The 27,960-nt window shown below is 47.9% G+C and overlaps 1 protein-coding gene across 1 annotated transcript in view; it reads left to right on the top strand.

Annotated features, from left to right (window-relative positions):
- The window catches only part of Slc6a2 (solute carrier family 6 member 2), a 38,549-nt gene extending 12,573 nt beyond the window's left edge, over positions 1–25,976 (top strand). The window contains exons 4-14 of the mRNA XM_005369590.2: positions 8,567–8,705; positions 15,618–15,752; positions 16,830–16,933; positions 18,067–18,191; positions 19,708–19,820; positions 20,962–21,090; positions 21,511–21,610; positions 22,555–22,655; positions 23,067–23,234; positions 23,922–23,993; positions 24,524–25,976. Coding sequence (XP_005369647.1) covers positions 8,567–8,705; positions 15,618–15,752; positions 16,830–16,933; positions 18,067–18,191; positions 19,708–19,820; positions 20,962–21,090; positions 21,511–21,610; positions 22,555–22,655; positions 23,067–23,234; positions 23,922–23,993; positions 24,524–24,547 — 1,210 coding nt within the window. The 3' untranslated portion in view covers positions 24,548–25,976. The remainder of the gene's footprint in view (positions 1–8,566; positions 8,706–15,617; positions 15,753–16,829; positions 16,934–18,066; positions 18,192–19,707; positions 19,821–20,961; positions 21,091–21,510; positions 21,611–22,554; positions 22,656–23,066; positions 23,235–23,921; positions 23,994–24,523) is intronic.
- Positions 25,977–27,960: the final 1,984 nt, after the last annotated feature.

Genomic DNA, 27,960 nt, shown 5'->3' with positions numbered 1-27,960 from the left:
TTGAAGGATGCAGGCTTGATGCCAAGTCAAGAACAGAGGAGACGGGAGTATATAGGGCACCCGGTAGAGCCTCTACTATAGGACAGGAAAGAGGAGTCTGGGAGCCAGAGAGCCAACATGTGGACAGGAAGCAAGATATAAAAGGCACTTTGGAGAGAATAATTGCCCTTAAGAACTAAAACTAAGTATGTGGGAGAATGGGAGCTTGTGGGAAGGACAGCTGCTCGGAGAAAGTGGCTGTAGAAACCGACAATATCAGCCAAGAGAACACCCAGAAAGAAGTTAGTTGGTAGATGATGGCTTCGTAGCTGGAATCTACATCTGTCTGGTCCTGAAGCTGTCCTTCCATATACCCTGTGCTGGGAGCTCCCACATGGAGGAAGCAAACCAGTTGTATGCAGCTTGGAGACAGTGCATTTGCGGTGTGTGTGTGTGTGTGTGTGTGTGTGTGTGTGTGTGTGTGTTATCAGCTGGTGGAGTGAACAGAACATTATTAAAAATATATACAACATTTCAGTTGGAGTAATTTCAGAAGTAGAAAAGTTGTAAAAAAAAAATAGTACATGGGGCCTTTCCACCCCAGCTTCTAATGTTGACATCTTGGGTAGCCGCTTTGTACTAAGGAAATCAGAAAATTAATGTTCACGTTATTAGCTAGTCTACTGAAGACCTCATGTGAATTTCACACTCCTCCACTGATATGTTATAATATTTAGCTGTCACATCTGCTTAGTCCCCTCCAGTATGGATGAGTTCTTTGAGCTTTCTCTGGGTTTTTACGACCTTGACACTTCTAGAGAGTATTGGCCGTGCGTCTATGAAATATTTGTCAGGATGGATTTGTTTGTTGTTTCTCACATTCTGATTGAGAGTCTACACCTTCGTCAAGGGCACCAAAGAGGCACAGTGGTGCTTTTCTCCGTGAGTCTTGTCTGGAGAGCATGATGCCAATCTGTCTTGTTACCTGTGATGTCAACCTTGAGTGTGGCGAAGGTGGAAGTTGCCAGCTCCTTCCTGGATCGAGATATTTTTACTTTGGTAACTTTTGCCTTTCAAAGAGGTACTTTAAGGTTATGCAAGGATATTGTTCCTCATACTTTACTCTACAGTGCCTATTATTAATTTTTGCAGGTAAGGCTTTCTGTCATAGCATTTAATTGTCCCTTGCTATTCATCATTCCTTCTAGAATAACTGAGTAGAGTTCTCCTGTAAATGCCAGCTTTCCCCTACATGTATTTAAACCCAATTTACGTACTGAGTCCTAATGGGATCCCAGATATTTATTTTATCTGTGGTTGACTCCTGAGCCATCACTGTTCACTCTGTTCACCTCTTGGTCTCAGCTCTGTTTTCCTAGGTCTTGGTGAAGGGCATGCCTACTGGAGCCGAAATGACTCAAAGACAGTTGTATCACCAAAGTCCTCCCCAGCATGAGTGACAGCTCACAAAAGTTGGGAGCCCGGAGCAGCTCAAGAGGTTGGACAGTGTCCTTTTCCAGCATCTCTGGTCTAAAGCTTTTCCAGGCCTATCAGCTGGCTTCTGCTTCTTCCAAGCCGCTGAGCTGGTCTCAGAGTCTGAAGACTTTCTTCTGAGAGTCTTGGCAAGCTCTCAGAGTTTATTGCTTACTCTGGCATTGAGTGGCCTAGTTAATCTGGTCAGTTTTAAGGACTTCCGGCATGAAGAGAGAACCTGGTTGATACTATCTTTTCATTATGACCAATGGAATCTAAAATGTTGCTTGATCTATGAATGAGGAAATGAGAACGAATCAGCAAATGCCTCATCCCAGGTCTCCAGTTAAGGAGTAGCATTGGAAGGGAGTTTGTCCTCTGCATGGGCCAAGGATCAAGTTCTTAGTATGGTGAAGTCAGATCCTGGCTACACATTGCAATTACTTGGGGAGTTTTTTTTTGTTTGTTTGTTTTTTTTTTTTTTGGTTTTTCGAGACAGGGTTTCTCTGTGGTTTTGGAGCCTGTCCTGGAACTAGCTCTGTAGACCAGGCTGGTCTCGAACTCACAGAGATCCGCCTGCCTCTGCCTCCCGAGTGCTGGGATTAAAGGCGTGCGCCGCCACCACCCAGCCCTACTTGGGGAGTTTTTTTTTTTTTAAAGATTTATTTATTTATTATATATACAACATTCTGCCTTCATGTATGCCCGCATGCCAGAGGAGGGTGCCAGATCTCAGTACAGATGGTTGTGAGCCACCATGTGGTTGCTGGGAATTGGACTCAGGACCTCTGGAAGACCAGCCAGTGCTCTTAACCTCTGAGCCATCTCTCCAGCCCCTACTTGGGGAGTTTTAAAAGTTACTGCTGCCAGGATTTTACCAGCCTGGATACAGCCAGGACACATGGACTTTAGTGATCTCCCCAGAGCCATCACTGAAAGCTCCGGGATTAGGCACTACAGTCCCCTGTCATGTGGGGGTCTCATATCACAGAAAATCTAGGGTCTCCTTTATTCTTCTCTAGAGGAGCATGGGTTCAGACCCCAGAACTGTAGCAGAGTTTGTGGGTGAAAGTTCTGGGCATTTCTTCACATTTTATGAGTGTGGTTTGGACAGAGAGACAGTGCAAGATGGGGGGATGGGGCGGTCCTGCTGATCCATGCTTCCCAGCATGCTCCTCTCACTGAGCAAACAGCATTGTCTTTCTTTAGCTCCTGGCGATCATTGTCCTTATAAATTAAAGTGGTAAATGAAAGCCCCTCATCTTGGTCTGGTTAGTATCTGATTCCTCCCCTCAGTGACCAGCCAGTCTTCTCCCGCTGAGATGCACAGAAGGAGGCAGAGGAGACCTTTTGTTGCAGAGTTAAGTTTCTTCCAAGCCCAGCAGTGGTAGGGTGTAGGGTGGAAGAACATTCTTGTCTAAGGTTACACAGGGGCTTGGGGACCTGCAGGAGAGAGCAGATGGTGGGGAGACTGTCAGAAACCTTCAGCTCATCTGTCCCCGGCTCCCACAAGCCCTCCTAGCTACCCTGAACTGTGTTCTGAGCGTTCTTTCATAACCGAATCCTACTGTATTCTCTCCATCTCTGGAGGTGAAAATGAGTTGCATTGTCAAACAGGAAAATAAAGTCCGACTTTAGGCCTGAGACAGAGCTGGGCTCTACTTTCTGCCCCAGGACTCTGGTCTCATAGGTCTGGCTCAGGAGTGCAGGGGCCTTTGTTGGTAGATAGCTTCCCAGAGCACAATATTGACATGGCTGTCTCTGGATTTTATATAGTACACGTCCCTGTTATTGAGCATTGAGCTGCTTCTGCTTCTAAGACAGCTCAGCTCTGTCCAGAGAGCCAGCAAATGTGACTCCCAGTGCCAGCCCTGTGGAGGCTGGGTAATTCCTTCTTTTCCCCGGGGCAGCCTGGCCAAGTCTGTTGCCATCTTGTACTCATTTAGGCTGACAGACTGAACATATCCTTCAAGGGAACAAAAGTGTTGCTCTTCCCAGGCTCTGGGCCCGAAGCCACATAAGTGTCACCGCGGACAGCCACTAAAGTTCTAGCTTTATCTGTAAAAGACACCTTCGGTGACTGTGTCAGGATAGAAAATTTCTACCCATGACACCGCTGGCAAGGAAGGGAATTCTCCCTCCTCGCTAATACTAAAAATCTTCATGCTTAAATGTCAAGAGAGGAATGGAGTCATTTTGGCCCACGGGCTTGGAAAACCTGGATGGTGCCCCCAGTGATGACTCACTTCCATTAAGCTGCCGGAAAAAGGAATACAAACCCAAGTTGCTTGTGCCAACCCCATAGCTTAGGAATTTGGCCCTCAGTTCTCTTCTCTATGATCAGCTCTGGAGTCTGGTTCTTCAGATGCATCTGGGGAAGCATGTTCCATGGGAACACTTCAGTCGTGTGACTAGACATTAGGGCATTTTCTCAAGCCTCAGACAAGCAGGGGTGATTCCCTACAGTGTGTGTGTGTGTGTGTGTGTATGTGTGTGTGTGTGTGTGTGCATCTGTGTGCACGCTAGTGCATGTATATGTGTGACTTTTAAGTCAATTAGCCAAATGACAGTTGATACATTTGACCCATAAAACTATAAAATGAAGCAGAATTAAGTAGCGAGTGAGGCGATACTACTTATTCTCTTATACTTATTTTACTTCTTTTTGGTCATATTCAGCCATTCTTTCCACTCCATCCTCCCGGCCCCCTTCCCCCCTTTCTTCTCTTCCCTTCTTTCCTCTTTCCCTTCCACCTTTCATCATCATCTCTCTCTCTGGAAATAATAAAGACTATAAGTCACGGAACCACTTCTGGTCTGAGGATAGCAGGACTCAAACATTGGCCAGGCTGACAAATTGGGGTGGGAAATGTATTCTAGGATGCAGGAACAGAAGGTCCCAAGACCCTCCCTTAGGATCAGGGGAACATCTCAAGATGCAATTGCCAGGAGCAAAAGGCAGATGCGGCCGGCGAGGGAGGCATGAACTTGGCAGTGGTACTAAAAGCTCCCTGATAGTGAACAGCTTCTATCTCCCAGAGCTAGACTTCACCACTTGACGTGCATAACTTAGGGTAGCACGGTTCTTTCTGGGAGTGGGGGTGGGGTAGTCACTGTCCTGTACGTTTGGCAGTGTCCTTGACCTCTGCTCAGTAGACACCAGCACCAGCCCTTCCCCTCCATGTATAGTATACGAGATCCAGACACAGGAAGTAGTTGTTTGTGACGAGGTTAGACCCATGTACGCCTGTGTCATCTTCCAGGAGTAGAGAGTGGATTTAGGAGAGCCTGTGTGACGCAGAGAGACCAGGGTTGAGGGAACTACGCATATTCAATAGTCTGGAAGGGAAAGAATAAGGGGCCTGGTATGGGACAGGTTAGTGAGAACCAGAGTCAGGACTAGGAAGGGCCAGATACAGGGACTGTTGCAGGAGGGTATGAGACATGGTGAATTGTATAAAGCCAAAACAGGTGACCTGGGGCTCCCAGAGACTGGCTAGTTGGGGGGTAATGTCGGTCTTTGTGGGTCTCGGTCACTTACACAGCTTCCTTCCTCTGTTTCACGTGCTTGTGTCTTCGTCTGCCACCTCTGCACCTGAATACCTGCTGCCAGCTCACCCTGCACTCCACTGGCTCCTAACAGTCTGGTCAGAGAGCCTGGTCTGCTCACACCCTGTGGAGCCCTGGGAACGCTCCTCGCTCCTCGGCTTTCTTTGCAGCCTAGCCCCAGATGCAGGGACGGCTATGGCGCTCTTTGTGGAACATTTCCTGGGCCCAAGTATGGCTCCCATTCTACAGCTGAATCCTCATGAGAGCCATCTGCTAAAGAGGAAGAAATCTCAGAGAGAGAGAGAGAGAGAGAGAGAGAGAGAGAGAGAGAGAGACTTACCAGAGCCTATTTGCATTGCTCCTATCCCGGGGTGGAGCTTCACGAATGCTCTCATTACCAGCGCCTAACACACAGCCTAGATCAAAGCAGTGCTACAGAGAACTTGGGGCTAGGCACGGGATCAGGTCAAACAAGATCAGGAGAGCCCGGACAACTTCTGTGCCACATTCTTCTACTTCCTTTCATGTTCTTGCAAATACTAGACACCTGGTACGAAGGAAAGAATCACTGACTGAATGAATGCAGCACACAGCATTGTGTGGTCTTCTCACCTTCACAGGCCACTCAGAGGTGTTAACTCCTCAGGGGCAGGCTGGAGGACCTCCAGGCTGAGAGCAGACACTCTCATCGGCACCCAATCAGATTTTTTGAGCTGGTCCAGTAAAGGTGGTTCAACTCCCCATTACCGTTACCCGTGTCTTCCTCTAAGCACCCAGGAGAGTTACAAGCCCACTTTCCCTTCCTCAAGTACGGAAAGCCAATTGTATTTTGCCAAGAGAGTAGACAGTTTCTGGAAGGTTCAGTTTGGTCTAGCAGAAGTCTGTCATTTGGATAGGCCTCTGACTCAGTAGGTTCAATCTCCGGCTGCCAATCAAAGGCATTATTGCCCAAGTACCAACTCCCAGAGGTTCTGACTTAATTGGTTAAGAGTGAATAGAGAGCAGCAATCTCTTTATGATATAAAACATCCTTTAAAAGATTTATTTTTGTCTGTTCTAGTGGCTCAAGGGAGACCAAAGCAGGAAGGTTGCCATGGGTTCCAGGCCAGCCTGGGCTATATAGTGAAACAGAATATCTAACAGCCACAACAAAGAGAAAGGTTTATCTTGACCTTAGACAATTAATACTAATGTGTGAATTGAGAATCCTGTTCCCGAAGGGGAAACGTGCTCAGAGATGGGGGTGCATGCACAGCTGGTGCTTCTGCCTGGTTCTGAATTATATTCAAATTAAAACCTGTATTTCATAATTCTCTTTAAGTGGAGGTGGAAGAAGAGAAAGAAAACTGGGAGGTGGGGAGAGGAAAGAAGGATGAGAAAAGATTGGGAGGATGTAGAGGAGGAGGGGCAGGTAAGGCAGATATACATGTATACTTAAATATTAGATACACAGATAAACAGTTACAAATATTAGACAATTAACTATCTTTCAATCAAAGATGTTTAAGTTTTTGTCATCAGTGTGTCCTTTGGAATTAGTGTTTTATTCTAAGGAAGGATAATGTGTGGACCTGCTGCTGGCTCATATCACTTTAATATTATTTATAACCAGCTTCTCTCAAAAACGGAACACAGATCTTTGCAGAATGACACACAGGAAGTGAAGACCCTCTGTGGGGACACAGGAGGTTGCAGTACAAAGGATCCAGAGAGCTGGGACTTTACCCCAAGTTGAAGGAGGACTTAAGGAGAAGCAAAACCATGTTAGGGCCTCACCTTTTCCTCCCTAGCTCTCCCTGGAGTGGTTCTGGGTTCTCATTTTCTGTTAAGGAGAAGCTAGACTGTTTGGGTTTAGCTATAAGAGTTGAGGACGTTTGTCTGTTTTGAACCTAAGCTGCCAGGCTTGGGCTGAGCCCTAATGATCCAGGAGTGATTTATCTGCCTCTCTTTCCCAGAAGACCTTTGTGCAGTGAACCTCTGTATCACACTGTGAGAGATGTGTCTATTCTGAACAGGTACAGACAGAAGTTTGTGGCTTGCCATTATCTCTGCGGTGATACAGACCAACACTTGTACGGAGACTGGGTTGTTAAAGTAATCTAAAGATGATCTAGAATATACAGAGGGACTGTGTAAGAAATATCCAACACAATGCCATTTTTATCTAAGGGCCTTGAGCAGTCCCAGATTTCAGTATCCATAAAAGGTTGTGCAATCAATTCCCCAGGGACAGCTATGCAGCCAGCCTGGGTGTCTCAAGTAGACACTCTTCTGGCCAATGAGTCAGCCATGGGAACTACAAGGGTTAAATATTTATAACAAGGGTTACTGGTGAACCCTTCTGGAGGAAGAGGCATTGGAGCAGACTATAGCAGCTGCCAGTCCACTGGCCTTTGAGTGTGGTACTCAAAGGCAGGTAGATGGGGTCCATCCGGGGGGCCTCCTGCAGCTTCCTGACTACTCACAACATATGCCCCTCTTTTTTTGTGTGTGTGTGATTTCACACTTAAGGCTACTACCCATGTTGGATATAACTCTACCAAGGCCGGGACTGTATATGTGCAGCAGCTTCTCAAGTTTGTCTAGGGCCCAGATGAGCTAATCTGTAGTCAACCTTTCAAGAGGAAATGCTTGACATAGGTGTGGTCAAAGGCCCCACTAAGGTACCCCCAGTCCTCTTTGCTTGACTTCCTAGGATGTGGAATTGTTGGTGAACCTCTGCACCGTGTGGGACACCCCAGTTCCTGGGACCTGATCTACCATTTTATCCATTTGTCTTAATTGACCATATCACTGAGTGGCTTTGGGTTCTAATTAGCAAGTAGTCATTTTGCTGACTGTTCTGCTTTTCATCCCCTCACTGTCCATGGTATGTGGGGGTCTCGATGGCCTCAGAATGCTTATTCTTTGTTCTCAATTGCTTAAAAAATGCCTTTTATTGAAGAATAACCTAGCACAAAGAAATGCATATCCCAGAGGGCCAGCTCAGTGACTGTCACAAACTGAATGTAGCCGTGTGACCAGCACACAGCCCAGCAAGCTGTGCCCACAGATCCCTCCTTAGCTGGCAACCGTCACTTCCAACCAGAGTGATTCCTAACCATCTAGATTAATTTTCCATGCTTCACAGAACTTCATATGATTGGAGACAGACAGAAAATGCTCGTTTGATTGTCTGCCATTGCCATAAGGTGTGAAAGGTTTGTCTCCATGGCTACAGATGCTGCATAGTAGTCCACGCTCTGTCCATTCCACCAATGGCGAATTTTTGGTTGTTTTGTGTGTATGAACAATAGTTCTACTAACGGTGGTTTTTACCACTTAGGGGTTGCTGTGTGTGTGAACACTGTTCTTTCTTTTATCAAGAACTGCTAGTTTAGAAAGGGAACTCTGGAAAACAGGGGCTTTCTCTAATCCCGGGACCAGTAAGTGGCGCTTCAGCAGGCCGTAGCTGCTCAGAACTGGCCCACGCAATAGCTCTAGAGTTTGGGGGAGTGGCGGTTCCTGTCACCATCCCTAGGCGCTTGGTCATCCTCCCTGATGCTGTCCTCTTTCCTGCCTACAGGCGTGGTGTCCTTCACCTGCATGAGAGCAGTGGGATCCATGACATCGGCCTGCCCCAGTGGCAGCTGCTGCTCTGTCTGATGGTCGTCATCATCGTCTTGTATTTCAGCCTCTGGAAGGGTGTGAAGACGTCGGGAAAGGTGAAGTCTCTCTGCTTCTTCAGCTGGGAAGTTGGCCTTGGAAATATACATGTCTGGTTTTGTGTTCTCCGAGCTGCAACCATGTGGTTGGCTCAAATAGAGGGATCTAGAACCACAAGTTAGGGTGTACCCTCAGCTCTGCCACTATGTGGACAAATCTACTACCTAAACCTGACTCTGCCAAGCAGCAAGGTAAAGGGGTGTAAGTAGATCAGATCTCCTCATATTTTCCCTTGAAAGCTTCCATAATAGCAGTGACCGGGGGCTTGGAGCATCACCTGAAGTCTGAGACCAAGGCTAAAGATCTTTTACCTTGCATATAAGCATCGCATCCCACTCGGGAAATTGAGAATTTGCTTTATTATAAAATCAATAAACCTATGCTGAATTTTTTGGAAAAAAATGTTTTGAAAGGTAATTAGATGTGTATTTTGGTTCTAACTGTAGTTGGGCACCTCCAAGTGTCTAGATACTTTGGAGAAGAACACAGGTTAGCTAGACAGTGAGGACAGCATTCTGAACTTGGATGATGCTGCCTCCTGTGGTCAGCTCTAAGGGATGGTATGTATTTAGGGAATGGCTCCAATTGATCCTCAGCTTGGGGAGAAACTTGAAGATAACAACCCTACTGGGACTCCATGTGGTCTAGAACTTGGCTGTAATTAAAGACAACAAAGTTAGGAGGTGTCCTTTCTACTGTTTTATTTAGGTAGGGCATTGGAACAAGCCACACCAAAATACAGTGAGCTAAAACAGTAAATATTTTATCATGTCTCACAGTTCTAGGAGTTGACTGGCTCAGGTAGATGGTTCTTCTTCTCTGTGTAATGTTACCTGGGCCATGTCTGGAGACTTGACTGGGACATCCTAGTGGCTGGGCCTGGCTAGGAGCTGGAGTCAGAGCTGTCGGTCAGGTCAGAGGGTTCGGGATCATTTCCATGTAGGTTTTCTGTTGTTTCCTGGACATTTCACATTATGACAACTAACTTCCCAGATACGCTCCAAGCAGGAGAGACCCCCACATGCAGTAGCTCTTCCAGTCTCTGCATGAATCCTGCTTGCTCTTTGTCCCACTGACAAAACCAGTCTAGGATCACTATAGTCCTGATGGGTGGCACATTGTAGGTCTCTGGTAAATGCTTAGAAATAGGTTGAAGGATGGGTGGGTAAGTTTAGGGGACTTTATTAAGCTCGACTTATTGAGCCTTTATGGGCACCTACTATGTGCTGTCGTAGATGCCAGGAGTAGCAGCACACAGATAGAAGACAGATTATTTCCTTAGTGGCTTTCATCAGTTTGTGTTCCTGATGGACTTGGGGTCAGCAGAGGTGTCCAGTATTTTCAGTCTCTATCCAAAGGTATCTGTGCGCAGCCTCCTTCAAATAAACACCTCTCATCACGAACTGCATTTAGATTATTATTAATTTTATCTTAGAATAATTTCATACTAGGTAGCCCAGTTGTATCTTGATACAAATGTAAACTGGTTTTTTTTTTTTGGTTTTTCAAGACAGTGTTTCTCTGTAGCTTTAGTGCCTGTCCTGGAACTAGCTCTTGTAGACCAAGCTGGCCTAGAACTCCCAGAGATCCGCCTGCCTCTGCCTCCCGAGTGCTGGGATTAAAGGCATGCGCCACCACCGCCCGGCTATAAACTGTTATTAAGCCAGCTTATTAGGTAGCCATATTTGACAGACAGATGTAGCCGCGTGTATGTTTACCTGTACTTTGACGAGGCGGTTAGTAGTTTTCCTACCAGGCACCATGTCTAAGATGCCACATTGGTGGACAACGGATGCTTTTCTCAGCCAAGAAAGTCTGCAAAACCATGGGGAAGGTGATATTTGTGCTGCACCTGTTAGGATAGGCATGGGCGGAAGTGAGGAGGAAGGAGACATTTCTCACCAGAAGAAATGGTGTGAGCAAAGTCACCAAGGTGTGGAAGCCCTAGACAAGCCCTGCTTGGGGTTCTCTGTGTGCACCTGGTACCAGGAACAGGCCTCACAGCCCATCCAGAGAGCTGCAAAAGATGGCTGTGTGTGTGTGTGGGGGGTGGCATTAGAATTCTAACACAGCAACCCAAGCTGATTCCTCAAGGTCATGAGCAGACCATAAGCTGCCAGGAAGGAGACAGCAGGAGAAGGAATGGCTGAGCATGCTCAGTTCCTTTGGCCAAATGCGCTTTCTGAGGTGAGGAGGAATGTTTACCCAGGAAAGCACCCTCCATGTGGAAACCTGAAGAGGGGTGTGAGAGGCTCTGCAGGGTCAGCTGAAGCCAGGGTCCATTTGTCTACGTCCCCCGGAGTGCAGAAGTTGGAGTACACAGAAGCCCCAGGTGGTCCTCCGCGGAGGGTATTTCTGGACTTGGCCTCACTCGGGACATTCCAGTGACAGTGGCTTTAATTGTCTTTGTAAACTGACTGACGAGGACTCCAAGAATATTGCTATGTCTTTCCAGAGCAGCACACTAGCTTTCCTTAGCCCGCCTCTGAGGGGCCTGGGATGAGTCAAACGTGCAAGTGGCAAAGGCTTGGAAAGATACCAACTGCTTGGCTCTTGGGAAGGTGGGAGCCTAGTCCGAACCAGGGAAAGGGGACACTCCAGACCACACATTCAGTGACAGCTGTGTCGGCCCAGGGAGTGCCTCAGAATAGAAGGAAGTCAGAGGGAGTCAGAAGCGGGGCTCACCTCCTCCTCTCCTGAGTTCCTGCCCAATCTGTTTGCACACTGCCCTAAGGTTGAGACATTTCAGAGGCCTCTCTCTCTTCTAGGGACATGAGATGAGATGGCAGAGCTGTCCAGGGCCAGCCGGCCGTTACCCACCTCACTGCCAGCCTTTGGGCTGATTGGACGGTGGGAATGTACAGATTGTGTCCTGAATTCTAGCAAGAGGTGGTGGAATTGGGAAGAGAGAGAAAGCCCGAAAAATTTAGGGGTTGAGTTTTAGAATATCTAATAGATGAAAAGCTTTTTTGTTGGCATTTTCATTTAGAGTCAAGTCCTACTTCTAGGCTTCTTCCCACTACTAAGTCAATAGACGGACTGGTCCTGGCTTACCTTCATGTCTTTATTAAGTTATGAACGGAGTGACTCAGGACAGAGTCATTTGCATATGATCCAGGCTTACACCAAACTATGTGTAGCATGCTGTTTTCTTAAGCAACATTAGTGTTATGCCATATCCTATACCTTCTTCTGTATAGGAAAATGATCTTGGAACTCAGTTCAAAGACCACAAATCCTAAATCTGGGAAAGTTAATGAAATTTCACAGAGATACAGTGTGGATATTTACTTTATTATTTAATTCTTTTTTGTGTGCACATGTGTGTTTATATGTGTGTGGAGTGCACATATGTTTTTGGGTGTGTGTGTCCATGTGCAGGCCAGAGGGAAGACTACAGATTGTCATTCCTGTGCACTGTTTGTTGTTGTTGTTACTATTTGTTTGTTTAAGAGAGGGGTTTCTCACTGACCTGCAATTGTCAAGTAGGCTAGGCTAGCTGGCCACAAACTGTAGGGAGTTTCCTCCCAGCTGTGTGGGTCCAGGGACATGCTGAGGTACCATTACTGAAAGTATGTAAGCCTTGCTATGTGTTCAGACATCAGGCCAAGAACGTTCTTGTTCAAGGTGAGGCCCATGGGCTATTAGCATTAATGTTACCCAGAAACTCATCAAAAATGGGAGCTCTTGCCCCACCCACACCAAAATAGAATCTCTTTAGGAAGGACCAGAAATCTTGAGCTTTACTATGGTGCCTCTCTGGGTACTCTTAGACCTGCAGTTGGAGAAGCTCTGTGGGTGTTATTCTCCATCACTGAGAATATAAATAACCACCCCACGGGGAGGAAGCTCTGCCCTCTGAGGGTCTTCCTTTTATGAGCCCCGGTTGTCTTTATTTTTATGCTCAGCCATTGGTTTGGAATTTGTTACTGTAGAACTTTATAAATTATCCACAGATGCATTTAAGGGGGTAAGAATTTATGTTTAAGCGTGGACAAGGTGGAACATGCCTTTAACCCCAGCATTCAGGGAACAGAGTCTGAGGTCAACCTGATCTATTACAGCAGGTTAGCCAGGGCTACCTAGTGAGACTCTGCCTCAAAACAAAAACAAACAAAACAAAAAGCAAAAATAGTAACAGCAGCAGCAGCAACAACAACAACAAAAACCCCAAACCAAAAGCTACACTTTAAGTGACAGAACAAAGAAAAAAGCGTTGCTCATTTTGTTCTTTATCTCATGTTTAAAATGAGGCTTGGGATGGAGATGACAGAGTTCAAAGGGCTCGTCCGTTTTAGGGGCACAGAGGCACACATGGGTGCGAGGGAGCTGTCCTCCAGCTTTTGAAAAAGGTTCCAGATGGCTGAAAATGTGTTCGCCTCCAAAAGCTTTAACTTTGAATGTAAGGTCAAGGGGAAAAAGCAGCTCTTCCTTAATGCTTGACACCCTCACAGTGGGCTCCATCATACCCTGATGCCTTCTTTGGGTAAACCAAATCCATGTGGAGCCTCGCTCATGGCCAGTGCAGGACCACCTCCGCGCCCCATGGGAGACTTCTTGGAGTCAGAACATTGGGTGCTGTTTCCACAGGAGGAGTGTGGTCACACCCAGCCTGTAGTTAGGACGACAGTGCAGCTGGGCCGCAGCTGCTGACAAGAGTCGTAGGATGGATGACGACTCTTCTTTGCTCCAACTGCCAAGGGTTGAGATCCGTTTGTCCCAGCTGGACAGACTGAGTCATCCGAGACCAATGCGAGGCCACCCAGATGCGGCGGCTTCATGTTCAAAGGCATGTTTCTCTCCCCGTTTGTTATCAAGTGTGCGCTCTGTATTTCTGCATCCACAGCCTCTCAAGGAACACAGAAACCAAAGCCCATATTCTAAGACATTTATAGAACTGGGGAGCAACTACCTGGATGGTATCAAGCAGGGGAACCTTCTCTGGTTCCCTCTGGAGCAGATGTGCCCACCAGTGATGGGTTTCCCCATTCATTTTATCTTTCATTCTTTCTTTGACTGACTCTGTTGTTCCCTAACCCTCTGGCTTGTAACTCACCTGCTCTTGAGTCCATCCATCTCTCCACTCAACCATCTGCCCACTTAGCTACCCATCCTTTCATTTAACCAAAAAAAAAAAAAAAAAAAAAAACAACCCAGCTCTATATCCAACCATTCATTCCTTTTTTGTTTTTTTCCGAGACAGGATTTCACTGTAGCCCTGACTGTCCTGGAACTAGCCCTGTAGACCAGGCTGGCCTCAAACTCACAGAGATCCGCCTGCCTCTGCCTCCCGAGTGCTGGGATTAAAGGCGTGCGCCACCACCGCCCGGCTCATTCCATCTTTTACCTCAATCTTTCATCCTTTCGTCTATAAGACAGTTCATTGATTCACATACCAAATATTTTAAGGACCCATACAGACCAGGAATGAGGGAACAAGGGAGATCAATTCCAGTTTCATGACACAGGTGTGAAAAACAGGTGAGTTTGTCTTTGCTTTGAGCCCGTGTCTTTCTAGGCTGACAAAGAACGTTACCCCCAGTCATGTCTTCAGTCTTCCATGTTCTCTCTGGGGTCGTGTATGGGCCCTTTAGGGGGCAGAGTGCTTGAGCTGTAAGGGGAACCCACCTGGTCCTTAAGCTATGTATTCGCTCACGCTCCAGCAGTGCCTTCCTTGGCTCTGACTACCTAGCCCTGGCTCGCTGTTCTGTTTTGGGCCCAACTCTTCTGCCTAGAAAATGCTACAGCCCACAGCTGCATCAAGAATGAAGACATTTAACCCTGGCTACACTTTAACATCAACCGAGAAAAAATACTAGAGTTGAGGCTGTTCCTTAGGTCATTTGAACCAGAAATCCCAAGACTGGGACCTCTCTTCCACATTCTTGTATGTAGCTTCCCTGAAGTTCTGCAGTGTATAGCCAAGAGCACGAAGGATCAGAGAAGATGGCAAGCCTCCTAGTCACCTCTTTCTCTGTCTCTCCAAGCTAGGCAGGGATATCTGTTCTGATTCTAAAAGTAATCTCTTTCCTTTGTGTTTCTGCAAAGAGAGTTTGTCTTGTTCTCCATCTGCTCCTACTGAGATGGAGATTTTTTTTTCTGTTTTCTGTCCAGTGATATATACCACACACTTGAGAGAATGCACCTAAATGTGGATAAAGAAAAAAGAAGCTAAGTGTTTTTGCACACGTCTCTAATTCCAGCACTTGGTAGACTGAGACAGGAGGATCCTGAGTTTGAGAGATTGTGGGCTACAAGTGAGCCAGTGTTACATAAAATCAAAGTTATATCTCTGTGGGGTTGTGCTTGCTTGATATATGAAAGGCTCTGGGTTCTAACTTCGACGCTGAAAGAAATAAAAGCACATATACGAAAAAGAGAAAATGTTAAAGAGGAAGGAGAGATAGCAAAAGAAGGGCAGGAAAGTGGAGAGAGAAAAGAGGGAGAAAGGCTGGAAATTTTAAATAGCTTGCCTGTAAAGTTGAGAGCAACAACCAATCCCTCTAGTGTGACGGAAGCTTGACTGACCGCCAGGGGAAGGGCGGGTGTGCTCAGTTCTGTACGAAGTAGACTAAAGAGGTCGGGAAAGACAGTTGTGGAAGAGGCATCAGGGGCTTTGAGAACCTAGTTCTTGCCCTTGGTGATTGTCTTTTCTGTCTGAGTCCTATTTTCTAAGTGGCTGACAATGAGTTTTGAGCTTTTTCAGGGAGCCCTGCATCTGTTCACTGTTCTGTCCCCGGGGTCTGACCAAGGGACTGGCCCTGAGATGAAGATGGTGCCTCATACGCTAGGAGAAGGAAGCTGAGGGAGGGCATGTTTGGCCTCTGGGAAAAGACCCTGTGTCATGGCCTTAGTACATCCCCAGGTCACAGGCAGAGTGAGAGTCTCACAGCCGTTTGTCTGTTGTTCAGGTTGTATGGATCACAGCTACCCTGCCTTACTTTGTGCTGTTTGTGCTCCTGGTCCATGGTGTCACGCTGCCTGGTGCCTCCAATGGTATCAATGCCTACCTGCACATCGACTTCTACCGCCTCAAAGAGGCCACGGTGAGTGCCCAGTGGTCACCTAGCATTGGGCTGGGTGGAGGGAGGCTTCTTATGGGCACATGGTGATGGGTGCAGTAACAGGATTAAGAGGGGGTACATTTCAGTATGTTTCTTTCTTAGACGAGTGTCCAGCCTACCACTATGCTATAGAGCAAAGACCAAGAAGCAACCTCTTTCTTGTGTAACTCTGAGAAAGAGGAACCTTGTGAAGCAGAACCGGCTTCCACGTGTTCTGCACCAGTCAAGCTGCTCTCAGTCACTCAGATATGTAGATACTGAGTCCTTAGTGTCATTTCAGTGAGTGGCACTGCCTTCCCCCAGTGTAATGGAAGGTTGGGGAAATCCAGAAGAATACAAGGAGAGATGTGGCAGGCAGCATCACTCTCAAATACCTTAGTTTAGGTCCACTGGATATCACATACATACAAAGACATGTATGTATGGATATTATATGTATATACATACATATACACACATGCATGTACATACATATAATATACACACATTTAATATAATTAATATACGTATGTGCATATATGTATGTGTATATGTGTGTGTGTATGTATGGCTAGCATGGATGCTGGAGAAGCGAGACTGATTAGGGCTAAACCATGACACAGAGATTGGAGAAGGGCTCAAATCTTTAGTCCACCAGCTGTATATACTTTTGTCACCAGGGAGAGAGGACCGGAAAGGAAGCTCCGTTGTCTTCAAAGGCCCCCATTGGTGTGGTTACCAATGTCTGCAGCTTGAAGTGTAGGAGAAATCCTTATCTTCTCAAGATGTCATCTTCATAACTCGTGAGATGACCAGGACCCGTTGGTCTTGCCCTGACAGCCTAGAATTTGTAGTTTATCAACTTTCTTGAAAATCTGGATGTTAAATGGCTTCACTGGGTTCCCCCAGGACGTGATTGCTCTATTACCCAAGGCCAGGAGATGCTAGGGAGATTCCCGCCTGTTATTGTACAGCCCATGTCTGCTTCAGACCACATTTGTTAGTCTCTGGCACTCTCAGGGAGTCAGTGCCCTTCTTCGGAAGCAGAGATGACGATGGCTTTGTGTTCACTGGTTTCAGGTATGGATCGATGCCGCGACTCAGATATTTTTTTCCTTGGGGGCTGGATTTGGAGTCTTGATTGCATTTGCCAGTTACAATAAATTTGACAACAACTGTTACAGGTAAGCCCCCTTTTAGAGCTCGCCAATGCTTTGAATCCTGGGGTTGGTCCTTAGAGGAATGGAGAGAGGGCTTTATCTAGACAGGAAACCACCTGTCCTCTTTGGAGCATCCTGGCCATTCTGGGAACCTCAAAGTGATCAGTCTATGGGGTCTGAGGAGCATATTTCACTAGACTACATATCTTGGGAAAGTTGAGGCCAGCAGCTATGGGAGCCTATGGGGAGGATTACTGGGACAGAGGATCATGACATGGCTTCCAGAGAAGATGGAGCTGCCTGACTCTGTCCATTAGGTACTCTGTGAGGCAGGGGTAGAATGAACAGGCTGGTGAAGGCTGGCTGGGTTAGAAGTTAGATGTCAGGGCAGATAGGGCACAGAAGAGACCACCTCCAGTTTGGATCAGTGAGCACCGAATGCCACCTCCTGCAGGACCTCAGAGGTGGGACAGATTTGGGCTCACCTCTCTCACCCTCTTTAACAATCAAGGTAGAATCACTTTCTTTGAGTCAAGAAAGAACAGGATGGGTGTGCCACCAGGAGAGATTTTAGAGAGGTCAGGAAGTGGGATGGCCACCCCCTTAGTAGGGTGCTGCCACTAAGAGTCTGGAGGTGAACTTGAGGCAAGCCGGGGAGGACAGTTGAGGTTATAGTAGGCAGGTGTGGTACAGATGGCCTGTGTCCTAAGGCTTGGCATGGACAAAGACAGAGAGGCTGTGTGTCAGAGGATCAGCGAGTTGCTTGTTTTATTGTTCCAAGAGTATATACTGGAAGTCATGATAAATAAGCCAAGAAGGAAGGGTGGATCATCTTAGCAACGCTCTGAAATGACAACACAAGGAGCTAGGAGACAGATTAGCCGCGGGGAGTTTACTTAAGGGGAGAAGAACTCTAAGCCCCAAGAGTCTACCCGTGCCTGTGGTTGACTCTTGGCTTCCACACTGCTGTAGCAGGAACTAACCTAGCAGTGGTGAGGCACTTAGGTCCATGTGACAGCAGGGCAATGGAAAGAAGGGGTGGCCTTTGAGACTGGGTGTGACTGAAGATTCCATAGGTGGCCAGCGGTTAGTGAGCAGAGTGGGGGTGGAGTCAGGGGGACCTGCATTGCCAATAGCAGCCTCTCTCTATCTGCCAGGGATGCCCTGCTGACCAGCACCATCAACTGTGTTACCAGTTTTATTTCTGGGTTTGCCATCTTCTCCATCCTTGGTTACATGGCCCATGAACATAAGGTCAAGATTGAGGATGTTGCCACTGAAGGTAGGTGGCCAGACCCCTTGTCTCCAGCTAAAGAAAAACGGACCGAGTTAAATCATAGTGCCTCAAAGTTTGGAGGCCCATGAGGGCTGGCAGTGGAGGTTTTTGGATGTCCATCTGTTGGGCTTTCCCTTGAGGCTCTCATGAGCATTCCTGACAACTGTGGCCCCTAAGTATATAGCAAAACTTTCCTCTTAACAGCCTAAGAGGAGCAGATTTTGGGCTGCCCCTTCTGCACCAGTCTCTGAGCTAATTAATTAATAACCAGTACCAAATCTGTTTCAGTCCTTAAGTCCTCATAGCGCTGGGTCTGCGGGAGGCAGCATGAGGTGCTCATACTGGGCGATTTATGCACAAAAGATCTTTAGTTGGCTTACCCCTTGGAAGCCCAGAGCGTGGAGATTGGTTGTCCAGTAGACTTCTAGTGCAGGTCATACACTGTTCATCTTATTATAGAGAAGACGAAGTAGAAATGCCTGTGTGTCAAAAGAGCCACGCTTGTAGGACAGCCTTGATTTATAACAACCCTCTCCATGAGATTCCCCAACTCTTAGAGAGGAAGACCTCCTGGAAAATGGGTTAGTCTCACTAACATCTAACTGCAGCTTCAAGGTTCTTAGCCTCTTCACAGTACTATATAGGGGAGCAAGCCTGAGCATGCATTTCAGTGGGGCAAACTATGTTCCAGACATCCCAGCGTACCTCCACCGAGCTCTCACAAAGCTGCAAGGCAAGGGTCAGGAGATTCTCTTTGAAGATGAGGGATTTGGGATTTAAGTTCAGTATGGGCTACTGAGCAGTGGCGTCAGCATTTGGCCCTTGTCAGAATCTATGGCCTTCTGTGTTCTTCAGGCTGCAGGGAGGTTGAGACAGGGGAAGGGCAGCCTTGGATGGACTCTGAGGATCATGAGTTTCTGTAAATCAGAGGAGAATCCCACAGAGTAGAAAGTGGGTTTATCACACGTGGCTAGTAGCTGTTCAGGCAAGCTTCCGCTCTCTCTGCCTGGTTGTTCCATGCATGGGCTGTGTTCATCTGCTTTGTATCACTATGGACAAAACACACACGAGAACTGACTTATGCAGAGGATGGGGTTTGTTGACTTGCAGTTTTGTGACGACTTAGTATTCTTGCTTTGGGGCCTGTGTTGGGCCCACATAGTGGAACAACCTATTCACCTAATGGCCAAGGCACAAAAGGGATAGAGGGAAGAGGAGCTTGGGTCCCCACATCTCCTACAAAGGGGTCTTCTCAATAAATGGAAGACCACATTGTCTTGAAGTTTTCATGACTTGGAAACTGCACCAACTGGGAATCAAGGCTTCGACACAGGGCCTCTTGGGGGACATTACAGATCTTAACAATAGCACAACAATGCTGTGGCTCCATCTCCTGTGCGCAGTTCCTGAGTCTGCTGCCACACATGCCTGACCAAGGGTCCTGAGGCTACCTGGGGCTCCCCTGCCCTGTACAGCCCCAACTGAACATCCATCACTGATCAGGCCCTAATATTTCTTACAGGAGCTGGCCTTGTGTTTGTCCTGTATCCAGAAGCCATCTCCACTCTGTCAGGATCCACTTTCTGGGCTGTCCTGTTCTTCTTGATGCTTCTGGCTCTGGGTCTGGACAGCTCAGTGAGTTCACCTCTCAGAACACCCTCCTCCACCACTGTGATCCATACCAGTCCTCAGCTTGTGGGGTTACTGCGGTCTGGGGTCTGTTTCCAAGGGTCCTATTTTAATCCGGACAATGAAGTGAGCCTTCCTTCAAAATGATAGCCTAGGTCAAAGCCAGAAACCTACAGGAACTCCAGTTGTACTGGGCCTCAGACAAGCCAGTCTAACACTCTGCTTCTGTGGACGGGGAGCCAGAAGTCAGAAAGGACATGAATAGAATGTTCTGTGACCTAGAGCTCTCCCATTCATTATATTTTATTACTGACATCCAACCCAAACATTTCGGACCCTATTATTACTAGATTCCTGGTTTTTTTTATTATTATTTAGTTATGCGCAAAATTAAGTTCCTGCCATCTTTTTGTGTCTGTTTCCACCCCTCCTTCTCCCATGCCTAGGGGAGGGGCTGGCCAGGCCAGCAGATCTCACTCTTTGGGTTTACTTGATGGGTCTGCCAGAGCAGTGTGGTGGAGAGTTCTGAGGCCGATTCCAGACCCCAGATTGAGGTTGATTAACAATGTCTGCCAAGAGCAGCGGAGAGGAGCAAGGGACATGTGTGGTTATCGTCTGTCACAGCCGTGGCTCACGAGGCATAGACTCAGAGTCCGTACTTAAAGTGACCACGTTGCTTGGTGTTTAGAAAAGCGGTAAGGATGGGAGAGTGTGGAAGGGAAGGGGAGGGGGGAAAACTATGTAGCTCAATAAAAACAATAATAAAAAAAAAGGCAGTAAGGAACCCTTGTCATATACTATGGTATGAAACTCCCATTCTGGAGAAGTTCAAGGTTCTGGAAACCTTGTTTCCAGAGGGTTCTATTTGCATGTAGATATATTGTCTGGGCAATACATCCCTTGGTTCTCTATGTCTCATCAGTATCCACTCAGGCTGACTGAGTCAGGGGCTAGGGACCTGTTGTGGAGGCAGGCAAGAGTTAACTCTTCCCCATCCCATATAACCTGAGCATGGTTGAGATTGGGGCAGAAAAGAGGGAAAGGATGCTTGGGGAGGAAGGCAAGGCCTGCCAGTTTCCAGAGAGCCTGATGTATCCGAGGCTGATCCCGACCTACAGGAAGTCTTTCACTCCTGCCCCCTCCACAGATGGGAGGCATGGAAGCAGTCATCACAGGGCTGGCAGACGACTTCCAGGTCCTGAAGCGACACCGGAAACTCTTCACCTTTGGTGTCACCATAGGTACCTTCCTTCTGGCCATGTTTTGTATAACCAAGGTGAGTCTGGGTGTGGGACCATCTGGGTCTTCCTATGTCCTCAGCTTTGTTACTGGGCTGGGCTGGGTGGGGCTGAGCACAGGGGTTCTACTATCCTGAACCTTGTGTTCTAACATGGTTGCCTCCCGCTACATCTGGGGCTGATGGCTTCCAGGCACTTTTATTTACTACGGATTGACCTGGGGCCTGCAGAGGTCCCCTGGAAGCAGAGGTCCCCTGGAAGCTTACCATGCTGTTTATCAGGCATGAGTCTTTAAGCCAGAAGCTCCTAGAGCCCTTAGTTAGAATGCAAACCCATTTAGTCACAGCCCTGACACCCGTGTTTGTAAATGGGCTCTGAGCATGTGGAAATGGGGACAGGTAGGATTTATGAGCTAGGATGGACAGTCGGTGCTCAAGCCCTTTCTCTCTGTGCCCCAGGGAGGGATTTATGTCCTGACTCTGCTGGATACCTTCGCGGCAGGCACCTCCATTCTGTTTGCTGTGCTTATGGAAGCTATCGGAGTTTCCTGGTTTTATGGTAAGTGAGGATGTCCCAAGCCTTTGTCCTCAGAGCTTCTGGAGTCTGTCTACCTGGACAAGGAAAAGGGCTTTTCATGTCCAGGACAGACACCCAGATCTCCAGAAGGGAGCAGCTCATGTAATAGGTATTAAGTCTCTTTAGTCCTTAGCTCGCTGGGGCTGCAAGGCCTGGGAGAGAGCAGGGGCCAGCATCTGAAAGAGAACCAGTCGTGAGCTGCAGACCACTGTCACCAAGCCTGACAGTGCAGTTATCAGGCTGAGCAAACAAAACAGGATGCCCAGTTAGTTAACCTTGAACTTCAGATAAATGATGAACGCACGTTTTTAGATCAGCATGACCTAAATACTGCATAGAATCTCCGGATATTGATTTTTTTCATTACGGGTCTGAAATTCAAACTTAAATAGATTCTCTGTATTTTGTTCCTTGAACTCTTCTGCAGCTGGACTGTGACATCAGTTGTCAAATGTGTCACAATTGTTCACTTCCCCTTATGTGACAGTAGTAGGTTAACCCTGTTCTTATTCTTTCTGGAAGAGGTTGCAGTGTGAGCGTCCAATGGTCTCTTTTAGATTATGGTTGAGGAGTGTCATGTGTGTGCATGTATGGATAGACCGACTGTTTTCACAGGAAGGGGACAGAGCCAGCCTGGGGTCAAGGCACCTGGCTCCTTAGCCTGGGTCAAGTCCTCCCTTCTTTGAGCTCTGGCTTTCCTCTTGTAAGATGATCAGAGTGGTACATGAAAGGGAATTCTGTCTCAGAATTTGTCCTGTCTCGTGTTTGCCATTAGCAAGGTGCCCACCAGGTCTCCTGCATTCCAAGGTGTCAGTCTCTTGTCACCTGCCCTACCCTCTGCCAGAACGCCGTGTAATGGCTTCAGGGGAGGCCCCGGTTCTACATCCGTGGGCTCTTGGTGACAGGCTTGCCCTCTGTGCCCACAGGTGTGGACAGGTTCAGCAATGACATCCAACAGATGATGGGCTTTAAGCCAGGCCTGTACTGGAGACTGTGTTGGAAGTTCGTCAGCCCCGCCTTCCTCCTGGTGGGTAGGGTGTGGCTGGGGTACCTGTAGAAGGGTTGCTGAGTCCAGGTTGGGGGGGTGGGGTGGGCAAATTTATTCCCTAGGGGAGGAGGTTCTGGAATCTAGAAGCTGGGTCACGTGGGCAGGACCCCTTAGTGGGGGTGGGGATAATCTGCCTTAGTGAGTTTTCAGCCAGGAACACCCCCCACATGCTGTTGTGCTGGCTCCAAAGTCACTTTTGTTTCTTCTTCTTTGTCTTCTTCCCCTATTGTCTTTGCCATCTTGAATCTTCGCTATCGCTCGCCTCTTGATTGCTTCTTTCCCATTCCTCCTATGTTCGTCTCATTTCGTTTCTATCCCTTCCATTCTCTTCTCTCTTTCCTCTGTTTCTCCTGCATCCATCTCAACCCCCTGCCCCAACCTTCCCTCCAGTTTGTCGTGGTGGTCAGTATCATCAACTTCAAGCCACTCACCTATGACGACTACGTCTATCCTCCCTGGGCCAACTGGGTCGGGTGGGGCATCGCCCTCTCATCCATGATCCTGGTACCCGCCTATGTCATCTACAAGTTCTTCAGCATTCGGGGCTCCCTTTGGGAGGTGAGCTCTGGGATGGCTACTGTGGGATGAGGGGGGAGGTGGCGTGCTTGTTGGGGTGAGGGAGATAAGAGAATACTTAGGGTCGGCATACTCACCTCATTTACTGAGTGGTGATATATCCTGAGCCTCAATTTTCCACATCTGTAACCTGAGAATAATACTGTGTACCTTGGAAGAGAAAGACACTTGGATGCTAAGTAAAAAAATCTGGCCCATGGGAGGTGCTTTTTGCGTGCTGCTGGCCAGGGCTATGGCTGTTTCAGCCGCTCCCAGGAGAAGGCAAAGCTCAGCTATGCCTGTTCCCTTTTAACATGTGTTATTTCCCCAGATATCCCATCTCTCCTTGTCTGAACCCACTGCCATTTTTCTAATCATAATAATATGGTGAGCCTAAACCAGGGCTTTCTGAAATTATTCCTTTTCCTTTACACATATGCATCGTATACACACACACACACACACACACACACACACACACACACACACACACGCAAGCAAGCACGCAACAGAAATACCTTTTATTCTGAAGTTACATTGTAACTTTTATTTTGCTGTACAAACTAGTGGTGGTAGTCTTTCCAAGAGTTCTTACTTTGTAAGGCAAAGACCTCACATCTGAGTTCTTTGATCACATCTGAGATTGAGGTTCGGGCCACTAAGACTCACCCCTGTTACCCTTCTTCACAGAGAGTGGCCTACGGCATCACGCCGGAGAATGAGCACCACCTGGTGGCCCAGAGAGACGTGAGGCAGTTCCAGGTAGGTGACGAACTGACCTGGGGGGTGGCCGGGCAGGGCAGGGTGGGTTCTGGTTGTTCTCCGTGGAGTGCCCAAGCAGGATCACAGCTGGGAAGAGCTGGGTGTTTGGCCAGCTCCTGCCTAGGGGCTAAGGTGGTGGGTGCCCAGTCAGCCTGCTGCAGCTGCTGCTTCCTAGTCCTGGGATACCTGTGCTGGGATGTTCCTGTTCTAGACTACCTCTGAGTTGTCACATTAGTGTCACCAAACTAAGCTGAGCATTTTCTAATCTTGAAGGCACAGCTTCAGGGCATTAATTAAAGCTTCTGGCCCCATGGATGTGGGTGGTGCCTGCTGAGCCCCCTCTTTTGGGGGGGGGTCATTTGCATCCAGTCTCAGTACCAGCTAAGGACGATGTTCTGGGTTTGTGCTGGGAAGGAGGCTGTTTGTTTTGTCTTCTCTTTGCTTCTTGTTGCTCCAACCAGCTGGCCCCTGTCCCCCAAGTCCCCTCTAGCTGTCTTCAACCATATTGGTCCTGCTGTCTATCATTGCAGCTGCGGCACTGGCTGGCTATATGAGCCTGACCCCTAGGAGGAGGAACCCATGGGTCAACATCCGGGTCAAGGGCATCTTCTTCACCCCCGTGTGGATGCCGCCGTGGGATTCCTCTCCGGGAAGAACCCTTCCCATCCCTCTTGTTTCCCCAGTTACCAGTGATTCTGTTCACCTTCTGTTCATCGGGCCTGGATGCACGAGTGTAGAGAACTCTAGTTAGCCTCGAGGAGGAATGGGGCCTGGCTTCTGGAACTCTGGCTGGAGGGCGATCGCAGTGTAGCCTGAGCTGAGGTCCATGGCTCTGGCAGAACCCCTTCCTGAATTTATTTGTACTTCAGACCATAGAAGAAACCTTCGGTTCATCGAGACCAAGAGAAGATTGGCTTTTGGCTAGATACCAAAAGCCCAACCAAAACCTGATGGGGTTTGTGTGGGAGCCAAGGTTACCCCCCTCTTTCCACCTAGCACCACTCTGGTTTCTGAGCCTCTGTGTGGGAGCTGGGTTTATTTGGCACCTAAAATGTGACTGGTAGATGCTGCAGGGCTTTTCAGCAGAAACCCTCCGACTTCGTTACCTAGCTAATCTGAGGTTGGTTTAGGTATATTTCAGAATATTACTCTAGCTTCTGTTGTTTGGATCGTCCCAAACTGTGACGTGACGGGAAGGATGTAGCCGGACCACCAATGAGGAAGTTCCACCAAGTGAGATACTCCAGAAAGGTGGTAGAGGCAGCTAGATGAATCACCCTTGACAAGGCCACACACCGGTCATGCTCTGTGTGACACATGAATGATTCCAGAGACTTTCCTGGGGATTGAGGCATAGCAGATATCTCTGTCCTGTGGGGTTAGGTGGGTGCCTGAGGACAGCCTGATAGGTGGCCATGGTTCTTTATGGTCCACAGACACTTTCTAAGCCTCCTCCTGGAAATCCAGCAGGCAGGAAGAGGTCCTGAGCAGGGGGATCTATTGGCTTTGAAAAGGACATGTTTCTTCATTGACTAGAGTTAGCACCCGGAGGGGCACGATGGGACCTACCACATCACAGCACAGCTCCTCATGTTCTGGGAGGGTAGTCTGCCCGGAAAGGACAGGTTGGTGGGGGTCAGGAAATTTCTAGGTTCACTTAGTGCCCTCTGGTGGTTAGTTTTGGTTCATTGCAGGAAAGGATGGCTTGATAAATCCATGGCATTTCTTCGGGATTTCTGTTTATGGTTTGAGTCTCCTATGCCCCTATTTGAAATTTAGAACCATAGCTTGCCATTGTGATAGTGTTATTTTGTGCTGCAGGTGTGTGTGTGTGCGTGTGTGTGTGTGTGTGTGTGTGTGTGTGTGTGTGTGTGTGTGTTGAAAAGGAAAAACGAAGTCACTGAGCTCACTGGGGTTGTGTAGGAGGCACACGGAAAAACTAGCATGTCCCAATGGAGTATGCAAGAGGTTGGGTGAGGCCAGTGGGGGATGAGAAGATGTTTTACTCTGAAGACACAATATTCTGTGCTGAGTCAGGGTCCTTGAGTCATTCCTTAGAGGAAATCCAAGGACTTTGGATTCTTCCATGTTAGAAGGCCAGCTCAGCTCAAGGCTCAGCCCCAGTGGCAAATGTCTTGGAGCGCTGGGGAGGGGGAGGCTCTCCCATGCCCCTGAGTTATAGGTGCAAGTCAGAGCCCTGTGAGCAGATAATCTCAACGTCTCTGAGGAGTAGCAATTCCTTTCCACGTGTTACCTTTAAAGACATTTTATCATCATTTAAACAAAACACTTTCGCCCACACTGCCTCCCAGCTGGCCCATGGGAAAGGAAGGCTGCTTCCTATCTCCCATCTCCCCATCACCTTGGTGAGAAAACAGAGTCTGTCTTGCTCAAGGTATCAACTCCCGAGGGACCAGGGCAGACCCTCTATTCCCATCCTGTCTTCACAGCCCAGTGCACCAGGAAACTCCCTGTTCACCCCACGCTGGGCTGATCCCAAACACAGAGTATACAGAGTCCCCACTAAGGAGGGAAAAGGGCAGAAGAACGTTACTCATCTTGCCCTCCTGGCTCCCTGAGAGCTATTGTCCTTTTCTTTGATGCCATTTGTCAGCCTCTGAACAGGGGCCCTGAGAAGCGAGTCCACCTTAGCTGTCACAAGTGCGCACACTCAGAAAGCCGGGGTGCCCGAAGTCAGCCTTGGCCCGCCATCCTCTCATTGCCATCGGCGTGGTCCCTCCTGCAGACATTGTCCCTGGGGTGAAGTTGAGATGTGGTGCTAGCTGAATGAACCCCAAACTAAAGCACAGGTGCTGTTCTGTGGCAAAGCTGGCTCGTGAGACTGGGACAAGGGGTTCTTGGTTCCAAGCCCAGGCGCTCTGATGGGGGAGGTAGAGTGGAGCACCCCGAAAGTCCCTGGAGGTTCTCATGAAGGTGCTAGAAGGTCACTGCGCCCACATTTCCACTTAACAGATGGCGGTTGATGCTTTATCATAAGTAATGCTTGGTTTCTTTTTTGTGACTTTTTTTAAATAGTGGGGTTCACCCAGGACCACTGTGCTCCTGAGTACTGTATATGACCCTTGACACTTTTTATATTTCATCGTATTTTTAGAGACTTACTTTCTACGAGCCGTGAGATGTTTGTTTAAGAACGTTGATGTTATTTAACCTCTTTCTGTCAGTCTTCACTCCAGAGTCAAGTGAGGCGAGAAAAGGGGAGGGGATACCAACTCACCCCAGATACCCTGCTCAGCAAAGGACCCTACACTGCCTTAATCTTCAGAGGGTGCTCCTGCCCATGCAGGAGGCAGTCCCCTGCCGTGCAATCATCCAGTCTAGACTTTCTAGATCTGGCAATGTAAGACTGACATGTTCTTACCAAAGAAGTCATTTCTGCCCCATGAAGCTCACTATATACGTTCATTTATTTCTTTTGAGAACAACAGAGGGGAAGTGATCAGAGTGGGTGTTTGGTGTGGCAGAAGCAGCACAACATTTAGAGTTGATAAGCATGGGTCTGCAGCGAGTTTGCTGTGGCTTGAGAGAGGAGCTTGACGTCTTTGGGTCTTGGGGGGGGTTTCTGAAGATTAGGAACTTGATCAGGTGACCAATTGAAGGACACATTCTATTAAAAGCGTAAACAACAACGAAGCACAAAAACACGCTTGTGCTGAAGTTACAATGGAGAAAGCGTGTCACTTACGGCAGAAGCTTCCCAAAGTGACCCTATAACTGACCATCTATTGGGCTTCGAAACAGAGAATTCTGGCCTACAGAGCTTTGATATTTCTTTATGTCTGGTAGCTCCTCTTTCTAGGATATTTTTTTCTGATAATGCCAGAAAGACTTGGTATCTGAAAAGAAGTTGAGTCCAGGCCTGTCAATCTGACACTTGGGTGGTATTGAGAAGGCAAAGGGCATCGCTCTTCTCTGTGTTTGCAAGTCTGGGTACCCACAGCTCTGG

Source organism: Microtus ochrogaster, unplaced genomic scaffold (genome assembly GCF_000317375.1).
Source record: "Microtus ochrogaster isolate Prairie Vole_2 unplaced genomic scaffold, MicOch1.0 UNK54, whole genome shotgun sequence".
Taxonomy (NCBI): Eukaryota; Metazoa; Chordata; class Mammalia; order Rodentia; family Cricetidae; genus Microtus; species Microtus ochrogaster.
The sequence above is the reverse complement of the archived record's forward strand: the minus strand, read 5'-3'. Positions and strand labels throughout refer to the sequence as shown.